Source organism: Phycodurus eques, chromosome 14, assembly GCF_024500275.1.
Source record: "Phycodurus eques isolate BA_2022a chromosome 14, UOR_Pequ_1.1, whole genome shotgun sequence".
NCBI lineage: Eukaryota > Metazoa > Chordata > Actinopteri > Syngnathiformes > Syngnathidae > Phycodurus > Phycodurus eques.
The window spans coordinates 14,344,453-14,367,059 of NC_084538.1; the positions used below are offsets into that span (position 1 = coordinate 14,344,453).

The window sequence follows — 22,607 nt, forward strand, 5'->3', positions numbered from 1 at the left end:
ACACAACAGAGAAAGAGAGGGGGGGGGAAGTTTATAGCTTGATCTATTGAGTATAATTGAGGACTTGGGGACATATGGCGGGAAAACCAGGATAGAAGTGACATGAAGGAACATGAACCAGGGAGTAGGGTATTAGCAAAGATGACAATTGATTCGAAGCAAGATATTCCCCATCCATGGCCTTATTGAAGGGAATTGTTGCTGTTGTAGGCTACAGAAATGTTTCGTGGGGAATGTGGCGAGGCGTTTCAGTCGTTGTTATTATTAGCTAATTTTGCATTTTGTTTTATTCAGATCAAAACATTAGCAAAGTAGGGAACACGTTTTGATAACATAAAAGCCTGAGCCACCGCTGGCTATACTGTTGGCTTAAAAGAAAATTGTTGTTGTGGTCAAAACATTTTTACTTTTGTACTTCAGTTCATTTTAACGCTTGTACCTTTTTTGTTGTTGTTGTTTTGTGCCCTGCAGTTGGCTGTGGAGCAGTTCAGGGTGTATTGCCTCTCGCCCAAAAATAGCTGGGATAGGCTCCATCACCCTCTCTCCAATTGCGACCCTAGTGAGGATAAGCAGTACGGAAAATGAATGAATGAATACTTTTTGTTGTACTTTTACTTAAGTAAAGGCCTCTATATAATAAAGTACAGAGTGCGAGTACTTTTGTCATCTGCGGTTGCTTAATTTTGGAAGAAGGATTCAACTAGTCCGCACGAGTTCGGCTCCAGCTGCTGGGATGCAGACGAGCGTGAGTGAGGGAGAGAGGAGAGCTCGCCAGCGGCTGCGGTCACTTCGGAAACCGCAGGAAAATAGACAACACGGGTTCAGGCAGGAAAATATGTGAATACCTTCATAATAATGCACCGACTATTTTTATTGTCATGGTTACGCTATGACCAACGACTCACGATTCATCATTCATTTTTGGTTGGTTTGTTGGAATTCCGTCGCAGGAGGCTGAACGTAGCAGACGAAGGGAAAGCTGAAGTGGTTAAATGGAGCCTTATTGCTCGGCTCTCTGTTACGACCTTAACTCCGCCGTTAGCTTGCATTGCTAGTTTTAGTGCGGTGCTAATTCACTCCAACCCCATTTTGTCAAGGCAGTTAACCACGTTTGGCGAATAGTTATCACTTTTGTTCGTCAATAATGACACGAGACGTGTTGCGGTGGCGTTCTCTCGTCTTCACTACTTTATTGCAGAAGACACGAGCGGAAGTTGCAGCGTGGCGTTGAATTCTACTTTGACGTCACTCTTTTAAACAAGTGAGCGAGAGAGAGCGCAGGGCGGTGACGATTAAAAGCCACACAGACACACACGGACACACACCCACTCGGGTCGACCTGCCTCTGCCTTAATGCCTTCATTTGAGGAGATCAATCCTTCATCTTTGGCGATGTAAACGGCAGCGTGGGTGTCATCTGGTGCCGCTCCCTTCTGAAACACACAAGGAAGCGATTCATCCAAGTGTATTTATAGAACCAAACCAGGTAAGACATCATCCGCATCCCCAGTCTCTTTTGGGGGATTTTCAGTAATGCAACAGTGCATGAAGATGTGAGCGCATTTTTAACATTTAGTCCTTGCACCGTCTCTTCAAGCGACGGCACACTTTGTGGTTGAAGTCCTCTTCAAAGGCGCACCCAAAGTGAGGATTTTGATCGATCTGTGTTGCCTTATTTCAATCCATCGTATTGCAGTTCCTAATGCAGGCAAAGTGGCTGTTTTGGTATGAATAGTCTCGTCGATGCTCATACTGGATGAGACTGTTAAACTGTCCCTCCATGGGGAGGGAGAAGGCTGCAAAGACAGAGGGGAAAATATGCCCAGTTGCCAAAATACACTTGAGGGGTTTATTTGGTTTTGGTTTGTATGCATTTCTTGTGTGTGCAAAGGTTAATTCGGTTTTGGGTACGTGTAAGCGATCATCTTGACGGTTTTAATAAAGTGAACTACTGTAAATCATCACTCCAGTACATACAAGTACTCTTGTATGTATCAAAAATAGTCAGGATTGGAGTAGTAGGGGCTAGGTATTTTAATAGGGTGCAGATGTTCTAAAGACTGCTGCAAAAAAAAAATACTGTGTAGGCTTTTAAGGCTTGCATGAAATTTTAATATTTACCTTAAAGTACTCCATTCTCCTTAGTCTGATGTGTAACCTTTGAAGTTGAACACAATTCTGCATCTGGTTTCCAAGTTGTTAAAATTTTCAAAACTATTGCAAAGTGACTTAATTCATTCAGGGCACAAAAGTGATGCCGTCAGAAAACTTTGAATGATAACTGGCGATTTAACATTCCAAACTGTCATAATAGAACAGAAGTTAACCACTGTATAATAAAAACAAAAGTAAAATAGAACACCTCTACTACCCCTTTTGAAGACACCTAACAGGTGTCGTACTGTCACCAAGGGGTGTTTTACAGGCATGTATAGGCATTCTTGGCTCCCTTGAAAGGCGTTATTTTAGTCTAAATTATTATTGCTAATAAGTCTGTAGTGTATAATAACTAGGGATGGGTGCTGATATCGGGCCGATACTGGCCTTATTTCAAGGTATCGGGTACTCATGAAAGGCTGCCGATGCCAGCCACTGTTACTTTAGCCCAAAAAAAAAATCTGACATTGAGTAAGTCCTCCTCGCCAGTAGCTGTTGCTACATTGCAGCAGTTTGACCCATCAGCCAATCGTGTGCGTCAGAAAGAAATATATTTCTTCACGATTATATGTCATTGTGTTGATTAAAATGTTATAAATCAAAAGTACTAGTGGTATTGCTACTCGGTATTGGTGATTACTCAAGAGTGAATACTCGTACTGATATCAGTCTGAAAAAGAGAAGTATCGAATATCAAACTGTATTTATGTTAGCATCTGCTGGGTGTAATATTTGTATTATTTTTTGCATGTAATATGTTGGGCAGCACGGTCACCGAGTGGTTAGCACGTCTGCCTCACAGTTGTGAGGTTCACGATTAAAATCTCGACTCTGTCTCCTTTGCTTCCCAGGGGTCTCTCCAATAACTCCTAAGTAGTCACTGAAAACTCTCCCTGCCTCCTATGTTCCAAAAACATACTTCATGGGTTAATTGAAGAGTCTAAAATTTAGAGTCAAACTTGTCCATAGTTGTGAATGTCAATGTGAATGGTTGTTTATCTGTGCCCTGCAATTGACTGCCAACCAATCCAGGGTATACCCCACCTCTCACCCAAAGTAAGCTGGGATAGCTGTCTCACCTGCTCAACCCGAGACCTGAATGATAATAAGGGTAGAGAAAATGGCTGAATATTTCTCATGTTGTATTAAGCAGATGCTCTCCTAGGTCAAAGTAAGTTTCCCATTCTGTGGCTGTCATCACACTTTTCCTCTTTGCCATCACTGGTCCCTTTCTATGGTAGCATCACAAGAAAGACAAGGAAAAGGCAAGACATAGTCAGTGGGCCTAAATTGAACTCCAATTTCTTGTTCAGGGCGTTTGGCTTTGGAGGTTCCACTGTACTTACATAATAATATCAATCACATTCATTGCTGAGATACATAGCATAGAAAATTATTTTCATTCTTAGGGTTTGCATATTTTTCAGATAAAAGGAAGCAGTGGGTATGCATGCTTAAGTGTTAATGTAGTTTACAGTGGAGTTGGACTGTTGTGTAGGAGGCTCAAGCAGAGGACACATGAGTGGGTTTGTCCTGTTGGCTGTGAATCAGCTGCTACTAGAGCTGCTGGTGGGAGCTTTTGGAAGCAGACATGAAAATGTCTTTCAATGTGTAACTTAATAGAAAGCTATTTTTTCATTCATTCAACATACAATGCTAATACGTATATTGTTTTTGTTGTAGATTAAATCCTCGGTCAAACAGATGTTTAAAAAGGGGAACATGTGCTGCCACACCAGCATGTTTATCGGGTTTCCTGTCCCAGGATAGTCCTTTTCCTTCCTTCTGAAAAATTCCCTGGCAGCCCAGCACACATGACGCACAGATACACCCTCGGCCTAGTGTACAAAATAAAAAGCATAGATGAAAAAAATGAGGGTTTGGATTACAAGGATTTACTTGCAACCTTCACTCCCTCAACATTGGGTACACCTACATTACATCAAATGAAAACTAAGCATGTGTTTCCATGTTTTTTGACAGGCAGACAGACTGTGGATATAAAAAGCCTACAGACCCCAACTCAAATGCCAGGTCTTTTGGAACAGAAGCCTTAGTCAGGGTGGAGGGAATTATGAACAGTTCCAAATACTAGTCATCAGTGTTAGCACAAAACCTTCAGCCTTCTGTGATAAGGCAAAAAAAAGTCAGGAAAAGTCTACTGGAACATTTATTTGGGGTTAATCTGAGCCACTTTCGATGGTGGCAGGTGTGTGCTGACAGCTGACTGCCATTTCAAGCTGTAACTTCGGCGGCACGGTGGGCGACCGGTTGGCACATCTGCCTTACAGTTCTGAGGCCCGGGATTCAAATCCTGGCCCCGCCTCTGTGGAGTTTGCATGTTCTGCCCGTGCCTGCGTGGGTTTTCTCCGGGTACTCCGGTTTCCTCCCACATCCCAAAAACATGCGTGGCAGGTTGATTGAAGAATCTAAATTGCTTATAGGTGTGAATGTGAGTGCAAATGGTTGTTTGTTTATATGTGCCCTGCGATTGGCTGGCAACATTGTTTGGATGATGTTAAATTAGTTTTTTTTTAATGTTAGGCACCTTGATGAGCAGCTAACGGATCCTCGGGGAGGTGTGTGTATTTTGTTCACGGTAGATGGCAGTTATTGTTTTCGTTTCTCATTGAATGGGAAACAAGGGGCCGCGCTCCACCAACTGCTCAGTAAAAAAACGAAACGTTCACAAACCGAAGTAATGTTTATGTTCACTATGGTTACTGCTAGCCCTAAATGGCCATCACCTCCCACAATACAGCTTTTGTGGTGGATTTTGGGGCAAAAAAAAAAAAATATATATATATATATAATATATATATAAAAATATATATATATACACCTGAAGCACGAAGCCAATAATGTTCATTTGGCGTGAGAAAAAGAAGTAAGTTCTGAGCCTTCCGTGACCATGCCAAAGCTGTTTATAAACTGAAAATAGTGTGTGACCTGAGTTCATTTTCTTTCAAAAAATGTGTTCATATAACAAATCCTTCGTAAACCGGGTCGTTTGTATACTGAGGTTCCACTGTACTAAAAGATGTTCGATGAGCTGACAGGCATTGTGTCATCTCCTCGAGTGGCTTGGTGTTTTTTTTTTAAAAACAAAAGGTTACATACTCTAGCTTTAAACTTGAGTTTAAATGTGATTGGTTAATTCTGAACAGACACATCCCCAGTTATAAGAGGGTGTGGACACTCCTGCAACCACATGATCTCAGTTGTTTGTTTTTACTTCCCCCCTCCAAAAGATTGTTTTTATTGAACTGTACAGGTTATAGGTCACATTAATGGTGAAAACGTTTTGAAATTATTTATCTTGATCACAAAAAAAAAAACTGCCATTTGAACAGGGGTGTGTAGACTTTTTATAGGCACTGTAATACATACATACATACGTATACATTTTATCATTTGCAAACCACAAGAATAAACATTGTTTTAATTCAGGCAGTGTTGCAGTGGTTTGTCAGGCAGTTCTTGTTGTAAAGTGGGGAAAAGTGCGAGTTCAATGCCAGTTGAATACAGTATTTAGAAGGTCTGTTGTAAATCACCATTGTGTGGTTGCTGGCTGCCACGGTAACGCAACAGGATTCTGTAGCCTTAGCTTACAAAATTCCTTTGCGAGCGGATATGACAAAAGCCAAGTCACTTTACCTTGTCTTGGTGGAATGAATAGAATTATTCTGCACCACATCTTATAAAAACAGAAGGCCAAGTGAATTTGCAAAACCCATCTAACAGTGTACAACTTGGATGTGTGAGTGTCACGCAAAAAAAGCAGTGAAAAGCAAGTATAATGGGGCTATGGAAAAGCTATCATTCCTTCCAAGCAACCCAAAGTAGTGAACTGTGAAACATTCAAGTCGTTGTGTTTCTACATGCTCATCATTCCACGTTGCCAAGTCTGGAATCCACAATAGACAGAGACAGCGCGCATATCCATCCATCTTCTTTACCGCTTATCCTCACTAGGGTTGCGGGCTGCTAGAGCCTATCTCAGCTATCTTCGGGCAAGAGGCAGGGTACACCCTGAACCGGTCGCCAGCCAATCACAGGGCAACAGCACATATATAGTGTGTGTGTGTGTACACAACCCCAATTCCAATGAAGTTGGGACGTTGTGTTAAACATAAATAAAAACAGAATACAATGATTTGTAAATCATGTTCGACCTATATTTAATTGAATACACTACAAAGACAAGATATTTAATGTTCAAACTGATAAACTTTATTGTTTTTACCAAATAATCATGAACATAGAATTTCATGGCTGCAACACGTTCCAAAAAAGCTGGGACAGGTGGCAAAAAAGACTTGAGAAAGTTGAGGAATGCTCATCAAACACCTGTTTGGAACATTCACAAGCAAAGATGGGGCGAGGTTCATCTCTTTGTGAACACGTGCGTGAGAAAATAGTCGGACAGTTTAAGGACTAATGTTTCATCGGGGATTTCGTCATCTACCGTCTATAATGTCATCAAAAGGTTCAGAGAATCTGGAGAAAATGAATGCCGTGACCTTCGATCCCTCAGGCGGCACTGCATCAAACACTGACATCAATGCGTAAAGGATATCACCACATGGGCTCAGGAACACTTCAGAAAATCAAATGTCAGTAAATAAAGTTCGGCGCTACATCCGTAAGTGCAACTTGAAACTCTACTGTGTAAAGCAAAAGCCATTTATCGACAACACCCAGAAACGCCGCCGGGTTCTCTGGCCCCGAGCTCATCTAAGATGGACTGATGCAAAGTGGAAAAGTGTTCTTTGGTCCGACGAGTCCACATTTCATATTGTTTTGGGAAATTGTTAATGCCGTGTCCTCCGGGCCAAAGAAGAAAAGAACCATTCGGAGTGTTATGGACGCAAAGTTCAAAAGCCAGCATCTGTGATGGTATGGGGCTGTGTTAGTGCTAATGGCATGGGTAACTTACACATCTGTGACGGTACATACAGGTTTTGGAGAAACATATGCTGCCATCCAAGCAATGTCGTTTTCATGGACGCCCCTGCTTATTTCAGCAAGACAATGCCAAACCACCTTCTGCACGTGTTACAACAGCGTGGGTTTGTAGTAAAAGAGTGCGGGTAATAGACTGGCCTGCCTGCAGTCCAGACCTGTCTTCCATTGAAAATGTGTGGTACATTATGAAGTGCAAAATACGAAAACGGAGACCCCGGACTGTTGAACAGCTGAAGCTGTACATCAAGCAAGAATGGGAAAGAATTCCACCTACAAAGCTTCAACAATTAGTGTCCTCAGTTCCCAAACGTTTATTGAATGTTGTTAAACGAAAACGTGATGCAACACAGTGGTAAACATGACCCTGTCCTAGGTTTTTTGGAACATGTTGCAGCCATAAAATTCTAAGTTCATGATTATTTGCTAAAAACAATCAAGTTTATCAGTTTGAACATTAAATATCTTGTCTTTGTAGTGTATTCAATTAAATATAGGTCGAACATGATTTGCAAATCATTGTATTCTGTTTTTTTGTTATGTTTAACACAATGTTCCAACTTCATTGGAATTGGGGTTTTATAATATATAAAAGATGAGTGAGTTAATGGGAATTTGTAGTCATTCTTCCAGCAGCATATTTGTGAGGTCACACATTGATGTTGGACGAGAAGGCCTGGCTCACTGTCCACTCGAAATTAACCCAAAGGTGTTCTATTTGGTTGCGGGCAGGACTCTGTGCATGCCAGTCAATTTCATCCATATCAAATTCTGTCACCTGTGTCTTTATGGACCTCGCTTTGTGGACCGGTGCACAGACATATTGCAACAGGAAGGGGTAATCCCCAAACTGTTCGTCTGTCCAAAGGTTCCTTTGACTGGAGCTGAGGGGCTAACATTTCCATCTTTGTGGGAACAGTTTGGAGATACCCCTTTCTTATTCCAGCATGACTGTGCATTTGCACAAATCAAGGTTCATAAAGACATGGATGAGTGGGTTTGATGTCGATGAACCTGGCTGCCCTGCAGAATCCTGACCTCAACCCTATGGAACACTTTTGGATGACTTACAGCGGAGGCTGAAAGCCAGGCCTTCTCGTCGTACTTTTTTTTTTTTTTTTTTTTTTACCAAATATCACAACACCAATTCAGAGAGTATTTTTTTTAGCCTTTTTACAGAATACTTTCCCCTTTTATGGACTTGTGTATCCTGCTCATACAGCAATATTTAAGAAGCTCTCCAGAGAGTCTGGTTGGTAAAAAGGGGGCCTGTGCTGTCTCATTGCGCAACAAAAAGCAGCATGTGTGCATTCATAATATATGCTCGTTCTACATTGTGATGCTTGTGTAATCAGTTTTAATGTTTCTGATGAAACATCGTCTGTATTGTAAATGGTGATGTGTTCTTCACTGACTGTCCAGCATGCCCTTAAAGGGAGTTTTGATATGCTGACAAATTTTTAGGCAAGATTAAGTTGGAATGTTTGGCATAGCTGCTGGTAATGACTGGACTGCTGACGTTGTCGTTTACATGCCCACAGAGTGCAGCGCTGTCATTTCCTATTCTCTTTTCCTTTGTGATCAGGCCAGCCGTCTTTGTTCTGCTTAGCAATGGTGACATTGTGTGGACAAATTCATTGAATTACAAATAAGATTATACAGATTCGTTATTTTTAAGGAAGTTTCAGTATGTTTTCATTTTTTGGGGTTTGTCAATTGATTCACATTGCATAGTTTTAACTTTTTATTTATCGTTGTAATTTTTGATTTATGTTTATACTTCAAAGAATGTCCCCATTCCGTTTTGATGAGAAGCCACAAAATTATGAAAACTACTAAATGTCTTAAGGGCTAGTGATTAGAATGGGTAAAGCTTTACCAATATAACATCTCAGTTTTGTCATGCCAAATTGCTTCTTGCTATACTCTGGGTAGAAACTCGCTACATTTACTCAAGTAGCATTTTGGATAAATTGTACTTTTACTCCGTTACAATGATCCACATGCCGCTTGCTACTTTTATTTATCAATTATTGCTTATTTATCCATTTTTTTTCATGTGCGGTCTATCGGTTTAGACTACGACTTACGCATTGGGCGCTGTTCGCCCCAATCCAACGTAACCACTTGTGACGTTTGACTCTAATTCACCAATTAAATGCAGTCACAGGACCGCATATAACATCTTGTTGGGCTTTGCATGCATAAATATAAACACTAGACACGTCAGCCAGGTTAATTGACATGCCTACATGGCAGCCATTTTGGGAAGGTCTATACAGAGGCAAACCTTATCCCATCCATCCATCCATTTTCTGAGCCGCTTATCCTCACAAGGGTCGCGTGCGCGCTGGAGCCCATCCCAGCTATCATCGGGCAGGAGGCGGGGTACACCCTGAACTGGTTGCTAGCCAATCGCAGGGCACATACAAACAAACAACCATTCGCACTCACATTCACACCTACGGTCACTTTAGAGTTGTCAATTAACCTACCATGCATGGTTTTGGGATGTGGGAGGAAATCGGAGTGCCCGGAAAAAAGAGGGGAGAACATGCAAACTCCACACAGGCGGGGCCGGTGATTGAACCCCGGTCCTCAAAACTGTGAGGCAGACACTCTAATCAGTCGCTCACCGTGCCGCCCTCCAGTGATCCATTCTTGTTTAAAGGTCCCATGCCATCAAAATATTTTTTTTACTGTTTTAGGTTAAAATGAGTCTGTGACCTGGTTTAAGTTTGACATCTATGTGGTTCGTGGATTGAATGCAATAGCCTTTGAACAAACGAAAGGATTTGAAATGGCCGACGCATGACGTAGTTACACCCATTAATATTTAAATACCTGCCCGCTTTGTTGTTGGTACCCACCCACTCAACACAGCTGAACGACAACACGGCATTTCTGGGTTTTAAGTGAGCAAGTAAGCTATACAGTCTATAAGTGTGCATATCTTATGTTTTACAACAATTCTTGACTATATTTCAAATTTTTAATGTAACTGGTGGATGAAATAGCGAAGCTGGCATTTTGTCACCAGCGATTATTGTTGCAGCAGGTTAAATTCAAACAAATGCGAGCAGATAATAAGCACAACCTCAAAATAGTCCCCTCTCTTTTGATTTTCACACATCCCTGTTTGGATCACGTTCCCTATTAGCGGGCCAACAATCCAAGGCTTGGTGAATTGGGCTTCACAATGATAGTAAGACATCAAAGAACGCGATGTCGCTATGATTGCTTTGCCACCCCAAGCTTCTAGATGCTAGTAGACGCCGTGAATTGGGGAAGATGAGCGATCCATTCAGAGCAAAGCTTATTTACGTGTCGCATATTAATGAGAAATCCAGCCATTTCAACTGCCAGGCATAAAAGACTGACTAGAATAGCTTGAAAAAGGAAATTCTGGGCATTTCACAACCAAAATTATCCTGCAAACATGATAAAAGGACATCAAATATGAAATTTATTTTAAAAAATTCAAAACATGCATAGGACTGTTAACATTTTACTTTCATGGTGAACAGCTGTTAACATGTGCTAAAGATCTGTCTAAGTCTTGAGATGGCACTCTAGGATTATTCTTTACCTCGGTGAGAATTTTTTCTCTATACTCTGCTCACTGACTAACTTATCCCAGCTGACTTTTGGCATTGTACAGCTGGACCGGTTTCCAGTCAATTGCAATATATGAATGCCTTTTACCCCTTTATTCCACAGGTGCTTTCAAAATGATGCCAGGGATTTCAGAGGTGAAGAAGAAGTGGGCAGCGGTTCGCGGCCGCCTGGGATCATCGCAGGACTCAGACACCCAACAGGAAGCCAACTTGGAGAATGCTGATCCGGAGCTCTGTATCAGACTGCTCCAGGTTCCCACTGTGGTTAACTATTCCGGCCTGAAGCGGCGCCTGGACGGAAGCGACCAGACATGGATGGTCCAGTTCCTGGAGCTGAGCGGGCTGGATCTCCTCTTGGAGGCGCTGGACCGCCTTTCGGGCCGAGGTTGCTCTCGCATCGCAGACGCCCTTCTGCAGCTCACCTGTGTCAACTGCGTCCGTGCTGTCATGAACTCTTCAGCAGGGATCCACTTCATCATTGAGAACGAGGGATACATCCGGAAGCTCTCCCAAGGTTCCCACTATCATTTCGTTTCATGTTGTTCAGCATTGTAACACTGTACACATATTTCATTACGTGGTCTTTGTATACATACACGACTCACAAAAAGTATGAGATACTGGAATTCCGGGGGAAATTTCAGGATGAACCTAAAATGCTGAACTCTAAACTTGTGAATGTACATGTCCAACTGTTCAGTGTTTCAGTACTTTTTTGCACAACTTCTTGTTCTCTAGCAAGAGGTCGAACAGTTAATTTCACAACAGCTTTTTGATCCATAAATGGTCTAATACATTTCTTGTTTCAGTTAGAATTGGTATTTAACCAATCATCTTCATCATGCTGTTGACTGTGACCTGAGACCAAGACGACACCTAACAATTGATCAACGGTATCTCGCCATTGCAAGGCTTCAAACAGGATGTTCTCACATACAAGTGGCTACTTATCTTAGTGTCACAACGTGGCATAAGATGGTGGAAACTAGCTAGTGACACTGGAAGAGTCACAGAAAGGCATAAAAGTGGACATGGTTGGAAATTGTTGTGTATTTTGCTTTTCAGCCTGTTAAAGAACAGGAAGTTGTGCAAAAATGACTGAAATATTGTACAGTTGGACATGTTTATTTAAAGGTTTATAGAAGGTCAAATTAAGGTCACCTGAAAAGCTTATAGTGCATTTTAGTTTCATCCTGAAATGTCCCCCAAAACCCAAATATCCCCAACCTTTTGTGGGTAGTGTATTGTATGCTTCCCTTTATGTCTACAGTTTTCCACACAGAAGTGAGTTACGAAAGCCTTGTTGTAGTTCCCCCACGTGTATTGGAATTTTGGATTAGAAACACAAACATGTTTATCTGCTGCCACATCCTCAGAAGACAAAGTTCAGGGTGTGCTGCCTAAAAACATGTGAGGCATGTTGGGGGTCTTGACACAAAAAGGAAGCACTATAGAGATGCATGTTTGGTGTGTATGCTATGGGTTTAATACATGTGCTCATGATGCTCCACAGCCTTGGACACCTCCAACACCATGGTAAAGAAGCAGGTGTTTGAGCTACTTGCAGCCCTCAGCATGTTCTCAACAGATGGTCATCGCCTTGCCCTGGATGCTCTGGACCACTACAAGGCAAGTAAATTGAACCCCCAAAAAGAAAAGAAAAACAACGCCCTCTAGTGGTGAGTTGCAATCACAAGCATTACAAGCAATGAATAGGATGACTAATTCCACTGTGATTTGTTCTTCAGGGTGTGAAGACGCATCACTATCGCTTCAGCGTGATCATGAACGAGTTGCAAGCCACAGACAACGTTCCTTACATGGTCACGCTCCTCAGTGTCATCAACGCCCTCATTTTCGGCTGCGATGACCTGAGGCAGAGAGATAAGATGAGGAAGGAGTTTATCGGTAGGTTCAGGCTGCCACTGAACAATTAATTAGCACACAATGAGTGAGGTCACTCTTCTGTGAGCTGTTGCAGCATTTATATTTTCTAAAAGTGAATACAAAGCATAAAACAACATAATTGGAGTTCTGTTGAAAATATGTCTAAGAATAGGTTAATTGGCCTCATTTTATCTGAGAAAATGGATCAAACGTAAGGCATATGTTTGTATTCTATATCACACACTGCTACTGTTTAAATTCAAAACGTTATTCCTAATCTATACTGACCTAATTTAATTGGACAAAGTGAATGACAGTTACAACAATCCTTCTTGGTAGTTTCTATAGCAGACTAGTGTTTGTTGAACATAAACATGAATTTAAAAAAATATATTTTTCAAACATCTGAAAAGTGGGGCTTTATGAACCCACCTAATTCCATTACTCCCGCCCAGCTCTGTGGACCAATCAACAATTTGATTGGCCACACCTCTTTTATAATTGCTCACCTGTAGCTTCCTGCTATACCTCCAAAACTACCATACCACTGTGTTTTACCTCTGCAGATGTACATGGTTTAAAAAAAAAAAGAAAAAAAAAAAGAAAAAAAAAAGAGAGGTGAGCGATGTGACATTCATTCTGTATTTTGTTGTTCTGCAGGGCTTCAAGTTCTTGACATTTTACCAAAATTAAGGTGAGCATGCAGCACTTTGTACACCTCTAATTAGTCAGCCTCTTAATTCTGTGAGATAAAATGGCAGCTAAATGTGAAGTGAGGTGCACCTGTTACTGCTCTGTATTTGTCTATGGCATGCAGAGAACAGGAGGATGAAGACTTGATTATTCAATGTGAAGCTTTTGAAGAGGCAATGGCTGAAGATGAGGAGGAGCTCTTGCGAGTGTATGGCGGGATCGACATGAGTAATCACCTGGAGGTCTTTACAACTCTCTTTAACAAGGTTAGAGTTGTGTGGAATAAACTTGAACTTCAAAGACCTAGTTCTATCTATTAAGGTGTGATTTTTCTTTTTTTAGTGGTACATGTTAACATATAAAAAAATAAATATTATGATATGTGTGCCAGGTGAGCAGCTCCCCAGCTTCTCTCCAGCTGCTGTCCATCCTGCAGACACTGCTCCTGCTGGGGCCAAGCCGCTCTGATATCTGGTTGGCTCTGGAGGCCATCACTAATAGAGCCATACTGTTGGCAGAGGACTGTGAGTCAGCACCATTGTGATGCATTTACTATTACTTCCTATGGTGTTAAATGTCTCACTAATGGCTGCCTCTTATTAATGTTTCATGAAGTTGGAAAATGGTGACGGGCTCTTGTGTACAATTGTCTAGCAAGTTTTTTTCTGTTTGGACTCCAGCTCAGATAGGGTCATTTGAGAAGATTATGGAGCGTCTGATGTTCTCCAAGGGCAAGTACTCTGAGGGTGATCAAGAAGTGGATGGCGAGCCTGTCAGAGTGGACGAGGCTTCACAGACTGGTCAGCAAGACCAAAAGCAGCTGGACAAATGCTCAGCATCATCTCAGGAGCCACTCTTTGCTTCTCCGCCGCCACCGCCACCACCACCACCACCGCCGCCGCCACTTCCTCCAAATATGACAGGAGGTTCTCTTCAGTGCCCACCACCACCTCCTCCACTCCCTGGTGGATTTGCTGGACCTCCACCACCCCCTCCTTTACCTGGAATGATGCTACCACCACCACTACCTTGCGGTCCTGGTATGGCTCCCCCACCGCCTCCCCCTCTCCCAGGTATGAGCAACGGACTACCGCCACCACCTGCCTTACCTGGCATGCCACCACCTCCCCCCTCAGACATTATAGTGGCTCAGAGCAGCTATGTTCTCGGATGCAGCATACCTGCAAGATGTCCCACTCTGAGGATGAAGAAGCTCAACTGGCAGAAACTCAGATCTGTTACAGGTAAGGTAAATGGGCCTCATCCACAAATTTGCCCTTAAATCGTGTGTACGCACGTTTGACACATCTGTGATTCATCAATATGTTCGTACTTCAATCCGTGTGCTCTGAGAATAAATTTAGAACCTCCTCAGACCATTTGTATGCACAAATAATGATCAGCTTTTGAAAAAAATGTTAGATGCGCAACATATTGAAACTGAATAATTTGCTAATGAGTTGACTCGTTGTCCTAAAATCTAAATAACTGTCAAATGGACACTTCGCATCACTTTAGCCCTCTAACCACTCAAGCGCATGTGCATGAGCCGTTGGCAGTGGTCACTCAAGCAGGTTGCGCGAGTCCATTCTTCATCGCGCAACCTAAGCAGTGATCATTGTGCTCTCATTTCCTAGTTTATCCAAGGCTTCAAATGTTTCATATCAACCAAGAACAAGCGCTACAATCGCGAACATTTTCTGAAATATACAGTACTTGTGTGCAGAGTAGAACATTTATATGCATTTATCAGTGGATGAGGCCCATTGGGAGTGGGCTTTCAAGTCTCGAGCGCCTTGTTTTTTGATTTCATTGGAAAATACACAGTCAATGCTGATTGAATGCCGTTTTGTTTTAAACTTGTTAGAAAAATATTGGAGCCTTAAAAGGATTTGGTAAAATTGATATTGCACTTGGTAGTGGGACAAAACCAACATTTTCCGCTACCCGATAAAGCTATTATGGTACTGTATGGATCCTGAACTGCCATAATGATGCATGTTTTGGTATCATTTGTATGCTTTCTGTACTAAATTAACACGTCAGGAGGCACTGATGGTATAATCGTTTACTTGCCTGTGATTCTGTACGGGCAGCGTGGGTTCTGGCTCGGTGACGCTGTGAGTGGCTGTCTCTCTTGTCAGTCAGCTGGGATAGGCTGCTAGGCTGCAGCTCCCCGCAGTCAGAGACAGGATAAGTGGTATAGGAAATGGATAGTGTCAAACACATCAATTGTGAAAATGTTTTGTTTTGATTCATTCAGGTTCAAAGAGCAGGGAACAGGTAATATTGAGTTCAGGTGCAAAATGGCGCTGGTCGTGATTGGTTCCTCTCTCCTCTTGCACACACAGATGGTCACTCCATGTGGGCTTCGGTTCAGAAAGAGCCTTCTCCTCACAAGCCGGACTATAGCAGTATCGAGGAGCTGTTCAGTCTCCCGGTGACTGAGCGCAAAGACAAGGGGGCAGCTGCTCCTGTGAAGAAGGAGCCAAAAGAGGTGTGCATGGTCAACCCTAGACAATGAAAAAGTAAAAACAAACACCTGATTTTCTAAGCCGAATTACCTGTGTCCATTTGCTTCTAGATTTCTTTCATTGATCCAAAGAAAAACCTGAATCTAAACATATTCCTGAAGCAGTTCAAATGGTGAGATGTTATACATTGTGGTGATGGATTTTATCTCAGTAAACGGTACACTCACTGGACACTTTACTAGGTACACCTTAACAATTAAGCAAGATCCAGTAAGCTGTATCAAAGATTCAGTCTTTTAAAGAAAAAAATGGATCCAAGTCCTATTTACTGTATTTGTTGTGGTTGTAGTATGCAAGTGTGGAACTACATTGCATCATACTGTGAGGTATTTCTAACAATTTACCCCTCTTATTTACTGTTAATGTATGCACTAATGGGTAGAAAGCCTAGTTTGGAAGAACATTTCATTTTATACAGTTCTTCTAATGGATCTCAGTGGATTGTTCACGTGTGCCTAATGTTGTGGCCAGAGAGTGTCCATCTTAATGTTCCAAATGTTCTATGTCCAGCTCCAATGAGGACTTTGTGGTGATGATTCAGAAAGGTGATAGAACCAGGTTTGATGTAGAGGTGCTAAAACAGCTCCTGAAGCTCCTGCCAGAGAAGCATGAGGTTTGTTAATACCTACGCAGTGTTTTAAAGCTGTCATTCAAGGGCCCACTCAGAAGATGCAATGCAATGCCCGAGTCGTGATGGTGGCTTTGTCTTCTAGATTGAAAACTTGAAGTCTTTCCAAGGGGAAAAGGAAAAATTGGCAAATGTTGATCGTTTCTTCACATCGCTCCTCACTGTCCAATGGTAACTTCCTCCCCAACTGTTCTAACATGAGAGCTGCCTGCTTAGTTATGGAGTGAAATGAGCCAAAGAACCCATAAAATTTTATGATTGCATTTTAGATTTCTAATTTGGCTGCATTAAAATGAGGCCTTAAACTCTTCAATTTGTCCACCCTCGCTCTTAAATATCTCGCTGTTTCCAGTTATCAGCTGAGGATTGAGTGCATGTTGTTGTGTGAGGAGACTGCATCAGTGTTGGACATGCTCCAACCTAAAGTCAAGCTGCTTGATGAGGCCTGTCATGGTAAGTAAACCTTCGTTCTACTGTGTGTTGTGCAGAAATAACCTTATTTGCCATCCTCATCCAGTTTATGCAAAACTAATTCACAACTCGTGTTCTCAGCTCTCAGGACAAGCACGCTTATTCCCTCTTTCTGTAGGCTTATCCTCGACGTGGGCAATTTTCTCAACTACGTAAGAGCCCCGAATATCTGTTTTGTCCCAGCTGATAATGAGACAAAGCCTCCTTTTTTAATGACTTAAATCTCTTTCCTTCTATAGGGAAGCCACACAGGAAATGCCGAGGGATTCAAGATCAGCTCGCTTCTCAAGCTTACAGAAACTAAAGCCAACAAGAGCCGCATTACACTGCTTCATCACATCTTAGAGGTACACAAAGAACAACCTTTTGCCTTAAAACACAAACTTGTTAGTAACACAACATACTTGTCTAAAAGGAAGCAGAAGAAAACCATCCAGAGCTATTGGCATTGCCAGAGGACATTGAAACCTGCCATAAGGCTGCAGGGTACAGCATCTCTTCCCCATTCTTGCATTTTACCCCACAAATCTGCAAAATATTTTCATGCAAAATATTCTTCATACCACAGAGTGAATCTGGATTCTGTCCAGTCCGAAGCCAACACCTTACTTAAACGACTGAATGAAGCGACCAGGAAAGTCTCCAACTCTGTGGAAGATGTGAAGGAGCAATATGCAAAAGTTCTTGAGGTAAGATTCTCTTTTCACTCCATTTTAAAAGCAGTATCCAACATGGAATTACAGTTTACGAGCATACTTAAGTGAAAGCGCACCAACCTCTATATATAGCAGCAAAAATAGCTATAGGCAACAGTCAAATGGAAAACCTATAAACAATAAGGTAAATGGAGACGGTGTTAATGGCAGGCACAAGCTAGGAGCATATAATATTGCATTCGTAGTGTATGTACATGTATGTAGTACTGAGCCAAAAGAAAGCAATTGGCCTAATGTGCAAACCATAGCAATCTCCCAGTACCATGAAAATATGCCCACTGGGGGTCTGTGTGCAGTATAGGGAAGAGAGAAGAGCGATCGGATCGCATGCAGTAAGTGCTTGGAGGCAATATTGTGACATTGATATTTTTGCAGAAAAACAGTTTCACTTCCGAGAAGTGTTTGGGCTCAGAAGAAATGAGATGCACATTTTTGTTTTTAATCCACTGAGCAGCTAAAAATTGCAAAAAAAATATTCAACTACTTTTGATGCTGCTTTTTGTTAAAGCTTGTCTCTGTATTCTTACAAAGGCCTTATTTCTCTGCTGCAGGAAAATCTGGAGGCGTGTCGTACTTTGAGTGAAAGATTTGTGGATATTGACAAGAAAAGGAGTGAACTAGCTGTCTACTTGTGTGAAGATGCCAGTAAGCTGTCGCTCGAAGAGCTTTTTGGAACAATCAAGACTTTCCGGGAACTTTTCATCAAGGCACTGAAGGTCGGGATGATACTGGTGTTATTTTATTGTGACATAAGTAAATGTTTTGTGTTGCTACCCAAGTAGAAATTGCTAGTGTGTACAATTTGTACTTGGGTGACACCTTCTTTCACATGCAGGACAATAAGACCAGGAAAGAGCAGGCAGCCAAAGCTGAGAAGAGAAAGAAGCAGCTGGCAGAGGAAGAGTCCAAGAGACAGAAGGGAGAGAATGGAAAAATAAGTGAGTTGTCTGCACAAACCAGAAATCCCTTATGATTTGAAAAGTTTTGAGCTAACGTTTTTTTTTTTTTTTTTTTTTTTTTTTTTTTAAATCTTGTCGCTCACTAGTCAAGAAAGGCTTTGTGCCACAGGACGACGGCTGCATAATTGACCACCTGCTTGCGGACATCAGGAAGGGTTTCACCCTAAGAAAGACCAGGCCAAGGTGCGATTCGGAAAGCCTCCCTCATAGTGAAATGAGTAGGGATACCTGCCCACCTGGTAAGGACAAGAAACTGGCCCCTATCTGCAGTTCTAGCTCCGCTCCTGAGTCACTTAACTGCGCGCCACAGCCTTGTTGCTTTCATGTGCCCTTATGTCCTTCAGCCTGCATTAGCCTTTATATGTACGAACTTGGAAAATGTATTGCCATCCATCCTCACTCTTTACCTCGGCCAAGTGCAAAAGGAAAATGTTGTTTTGGTGTCGGTTCTTTAGTCAAGTAGGATTACGCAGAAATGTCAACCATTTCCATAAAATTTTACAACTAAATACAAAATGTCACTCCCCCCCACCCCCTACTTGTTTAATCAGGGTTTCCCAAAGAGTTTTTGCAACTTGACATTTTTTGATAAATTTAGTTCCATCTCAAGGATCCAAACCTAATAAAATGTGTTGTGGCAAAACAGTAATGATTAACTTCAACAGACCAGATCAAAAAGGTGTGCCTGCTTGACCAATAAAGCCAAAAATATTCGCTCACTTGCCTTGACCCAGATATGAATTTAAACGACATCCCATTCTTAATCCATAGGGTATATGCCATTGGTTCCCCCTCTGCCGTATAACTGCTTAAACTGTTCTGGAAAGGTTAAGGGGTGTGTTTATGGGAATTTATGACAATTTTTTTTTTTCCCCAGAAGTGCATTTGTGAGGTTACACTGATGTTGGACTAGAAGGCCTGGCTCTCAGTCGCCTCTCTAATTCATCCAAGTGTTCTATGGGGTTGAGGTCAGGATTGTGCAGGCAGTCAAGTTCATCCACATCAAGCGCTCTTATCTTTGTCTTTATGAACTGTGATTTGTGGACTGATGCACAGTAATGTTGGAACAGGAAGGCGCCATCTCAAAGTTGGAAATGTCCTAAATTATTAGCCCATGAGTTCCACTGGAATGAACTCTGAATGCTTCAGCATACCAAGAGATTTTGGACAGTCAGTTTGGGGATTACCCCTTCCTGTTCCAACATGTCTGTGCACCATTGCACAAAGCAAGGTCTGTAAAGACATGGTTGAGAGAATTTGGTATGGATGAACTTGACTGGCCTGCACAGAGTCCTGCCCTCAACCCGATAGAACACCTTTGGGTTGATTTGAAGTAGACAGCGAGCCAGGCCTTCTTGTCCAGCATCAGTGTGTGACCTCACAAACATGCTCGTGGAAGAATGGATAAAAATTCCCATAAACTCACTCCTAAACCTTGTTCAAAGCCTTCCCACAAGAGTTGAAGCTGTTATAGCTGCAAAGGGTAAGCCACTATATTAAACCAAATGGATTTAGAATGGAATATCACTTCAAATCATGTGGCTCAAGGCAGGGCAGTGAATACTTTTGGCAATCTAGTGTATCTTGCATTTTACGCTGACAGTGAGCCAAATTGACTTTTTTCTTTGGTGCCCAAGTTTGGGAAACCTTGTTTGAATTTTTATTTATTTTTTCAGTTTTAGTTTCACTGTATGTTTGAACTGCTCTCCCACAGAATATTGCAAATGATGGTAGTCCCATCCTGTAGACCAGGAGGCCTGCTAATATATGGACAAACTGAAAAAAAAATTCTCTTCACTTTTGTTATCAGTTCAATCTTGGCGTGGGTCTACACTCTGATTCCCATTCTCATATTGTGATGTCGCTCTGTAATTTAGAAAATGTTTGAATAATGCTGTTTGACATCTCCCCATTCAGGGTCAACTGTGAAGCCTGCAGGCGAAAAAGTCGCAGAAGTAGCCTGCACCGTTTCTACTCCTATTACACTTCCAACAGAGGCTCACCAAGTTGGCACAGGCGAGGTCAACGGCTTCATCAGCTCACCAAACGAGGCTCCTTCGATGCCTCAGGCTGTGATGCAAGTGGCTACCTCACCCCAACCAACTCCAGGGGAAGCCGCCTCGATTGCACCGGCACCCCCGGAAAGGCCGACATTGCTACAGGAGGAGCAGAGCTCAGCCATGCCTACAGTTCCCCAAACTAACCTTCAGGTGGAACCCAAGCCATGTCTCCTCACAGATGGTTTCTCTGTAGATTCAACCGAAACCAGTGTACTCAGCCCATGCTCCCTGTCAGACACCGACCTGATCGACGCTGTGTTAGAGGAAACTTCCAGCTTGGTACCTGAGAAGTTAACACCTGAGGAGCCAGCAGACATTAGTGTGAATGTTGAACTCGCAGGAAACACTGCTGCTAGAGAAAGGAATCCAAAGATGGATGAGGACAGTCAAACTAGTAATAAGAGTTGTTTAAAAGAGGCTGAAGGAAAAGAGGAAGGTCTAGATTTGCACGCTGCTAAACCACCTGGGCAGAACGTGGTCGTGAGCTGTGTGCCTGCAGACCCCAAAAGCAACAAGACCCATACTGAGAGCATCTTGGGTTGTGATGTCCAAGATGGAGTTGAATTTGAAGATACTTCATCACTAAACCCCGAACCAAAGAAACAGCCAAGCTTCTTTAAACGCAACAAAAAGAGGAATCCAGGTAAACTATCTATTAACTTAAATAAAAAATGTTGGAATACTAGTCTTATGAAATGTCTTGAACATTTGTGTTTTTATTTTTTTATTGCACTCTGCATTATATATTATGTATGGGCTATTTTAGGAAATGATCAGAATTTTGATTTTTAGTATGTATTGCTTGTTTGCCAATGGACTGTTTGTTTGAATGCTCTGTTTTCCATTCTGACTCTCTAAAACACAAGGTAACAGTGGGAAAGGACACATTAAACCTAAAAAGGGCTGTGTGTTGCAATGAGGTAGGTCAATCAGTGTGATGGCAAACAGTTAGCAGGAACATCATCCTAATAAACTCAGTCACTGTCCAAACTTTGTGGCAAATAACACATTTGTTGGTCTAACGGGGATCTGGATTTCATTTGTCTGTGTTGTCCAGCTTCTAACATCTCTTTCACTGTTGCAGTTATAGAAAGTCTAAAGCGCATTTAACAAAGCAAACTATCTTGGGGTTTTATAAAACTTGATGGGGAACAAAATGGGGGAAAAAAAATTCTCACTTCAGTCGGTCTTGAAAGTACAATTATTGTGAATGGAGTTCTCATGATAGCCTTCGCTTCATGTCTCCCATATTTTCTCGTTCATACCCTAATTCTACTCTTTGGACTGTTTTTAATTCTACTAACGGCAGTCTCATGTGCTTCCTGTAAATTACTCTTTGTATTAACTAAATGAAACTAAATTCATGTTCATTAAAGCTCAAACAAGCATGCAGAATTGCTTTTAAATACAAAGTATTGTACTTATTCACTGTTGGTTCTCCCCCCCCCCCCTTTTTTTAGGCGATTCCAAAAAAAGGAGATCAAGAGGAAAAAGGAAAAAGTTGACGTCACAGCAGCTGTAAACTGGCAGGACTCCAGTGTGCAATATATTTTATGAGATTGCAGAAGATTGTTTTCTAGACCAAGAAGCGTTTATAATCTCGATCATCCGAGGCTGGGACTATGACAACATTTTGAGTGTAAAGACGTCACCATGTAAATGAATTGTTTTTGATTGTGACAGAAAAGAGTTGGAAAATGTGCTTTATATGTTTTGTATCGTAAAAGTGGTATGTGTTTGCTTTCACCAATTTAAGACGCTAATATAAAAAGATGGGAGAAATATTTAAACATGTTCTGATGTATAATAACCACTATCTTAATGACGGCATATAATGTAACTTAATGATTAATCTTTTAATAAAAGTAAATTGACAATTGTTGTTTGTATTACGTGAACGCAAAACGAGTGCAAAGGCGC

The 22,607-nt window shown here is 41.8% G+C and overlaps 1 protein-coding gene across 4 annotated transcripts; it reads left to right on the plus strand.

The window, feature by feature from the left end:
- The first annotated feature begins 1,200 nt into the window (after nucleotides 1-1,200).
- inf2 (inverted formin 2) lies at nucleotides 1,201-22,556 on the plus strand. Of its 4 annotated transcripts, XM_061696805.1 has the most exons (23): nucleotides 1,206-1,486; nucleotides 10,843-11,253; nucleotides 12,253-12,368; nucleotides 12,488-12,647; nucleotides 13,287-13,320; nucleotides 13,444-13,585; nucleotides 13,711-13,843; nucleotides 14,000-14,563; nucleotides 15,671-15,816; nucleotides 15,904-15,965; nucleotides 16,364-16,466; nucleotides 16,567-16,652; nucleotides 16,834-16,934; nucleotides 17,034-17,104; nucleotides 17,192-17,299; nucleotides 17,368-17,438; nucleotides 17,521-17,641; nucleotides 18,220-18,384; nucleotides 18,504-18,606; nucleotides 18,714-18,866; nucleotides 20,545-21,330; nucleotides 21,554-21,607; nucleotides 22,148-22,556. In XM_061696805.1, the coding sequence occupies exons 2-22, from the start codon at nucleotides 10,854-10,856 to the stop codon at nucleotides 21,604-21,606; spliced, it is 3,678 nt and encodes a 1,225-aa protein (XP_061552789.1). In that variant the 5' UTR covers nucleotides 1,206-1,486; nucleotides 10,843-10,853; the 3' UTR covers nucleotide 21,607; nucleotides 22,148-22,556. The 4 variants fall into 4 exon arrangements, with proteins under 4 accessions (XP_061552791.1, XP_061552790.1, XP_061552789.1 ...); XM_061696804.1 differs by lacking the exon at nucleotides 21,554-21,607; XM_061696806.1 differs by lacking the exons at nucleotides 21,554-21,607; nucleotides 22,148-22,556 and having other exon boundaries at nucleotides 1,205-1,486; nucleotides 18,714-18,810; nucleotides 20,545-20,922.
- The last annotated feature ends 51 nt before the right edge of the window (nucleotides 22,557-22,607 follow it).

What these genes read in the sequence shown, in the direction of transcription:
- inf2 (XM_061696804.1), top strand. Translation starts at nt 10,854, where the DNA reads ATGATGCCAGGGATTTCAGAGGTGAAGAAGAAGTGGGCAGCGGTTCGC. An exon ending in TTACAACTCTCTTTAACAAG is followed by an intron (nt 13,586 to 13,710) that starts GTTAGAGTTGTG and finishes TATGTGTGCCAG; the next exon opens with GTGAGCAGCTCCCCAGCTTC. An exon ending in TTTTCATCAAGGCACTGAAG is followed by an intron (nt 18,385 to 18,503) that starts GTCGGGATGATA and finishes TTTCACATGCAG; the next exon opens with GACAATAAGACCAGGAAAGA.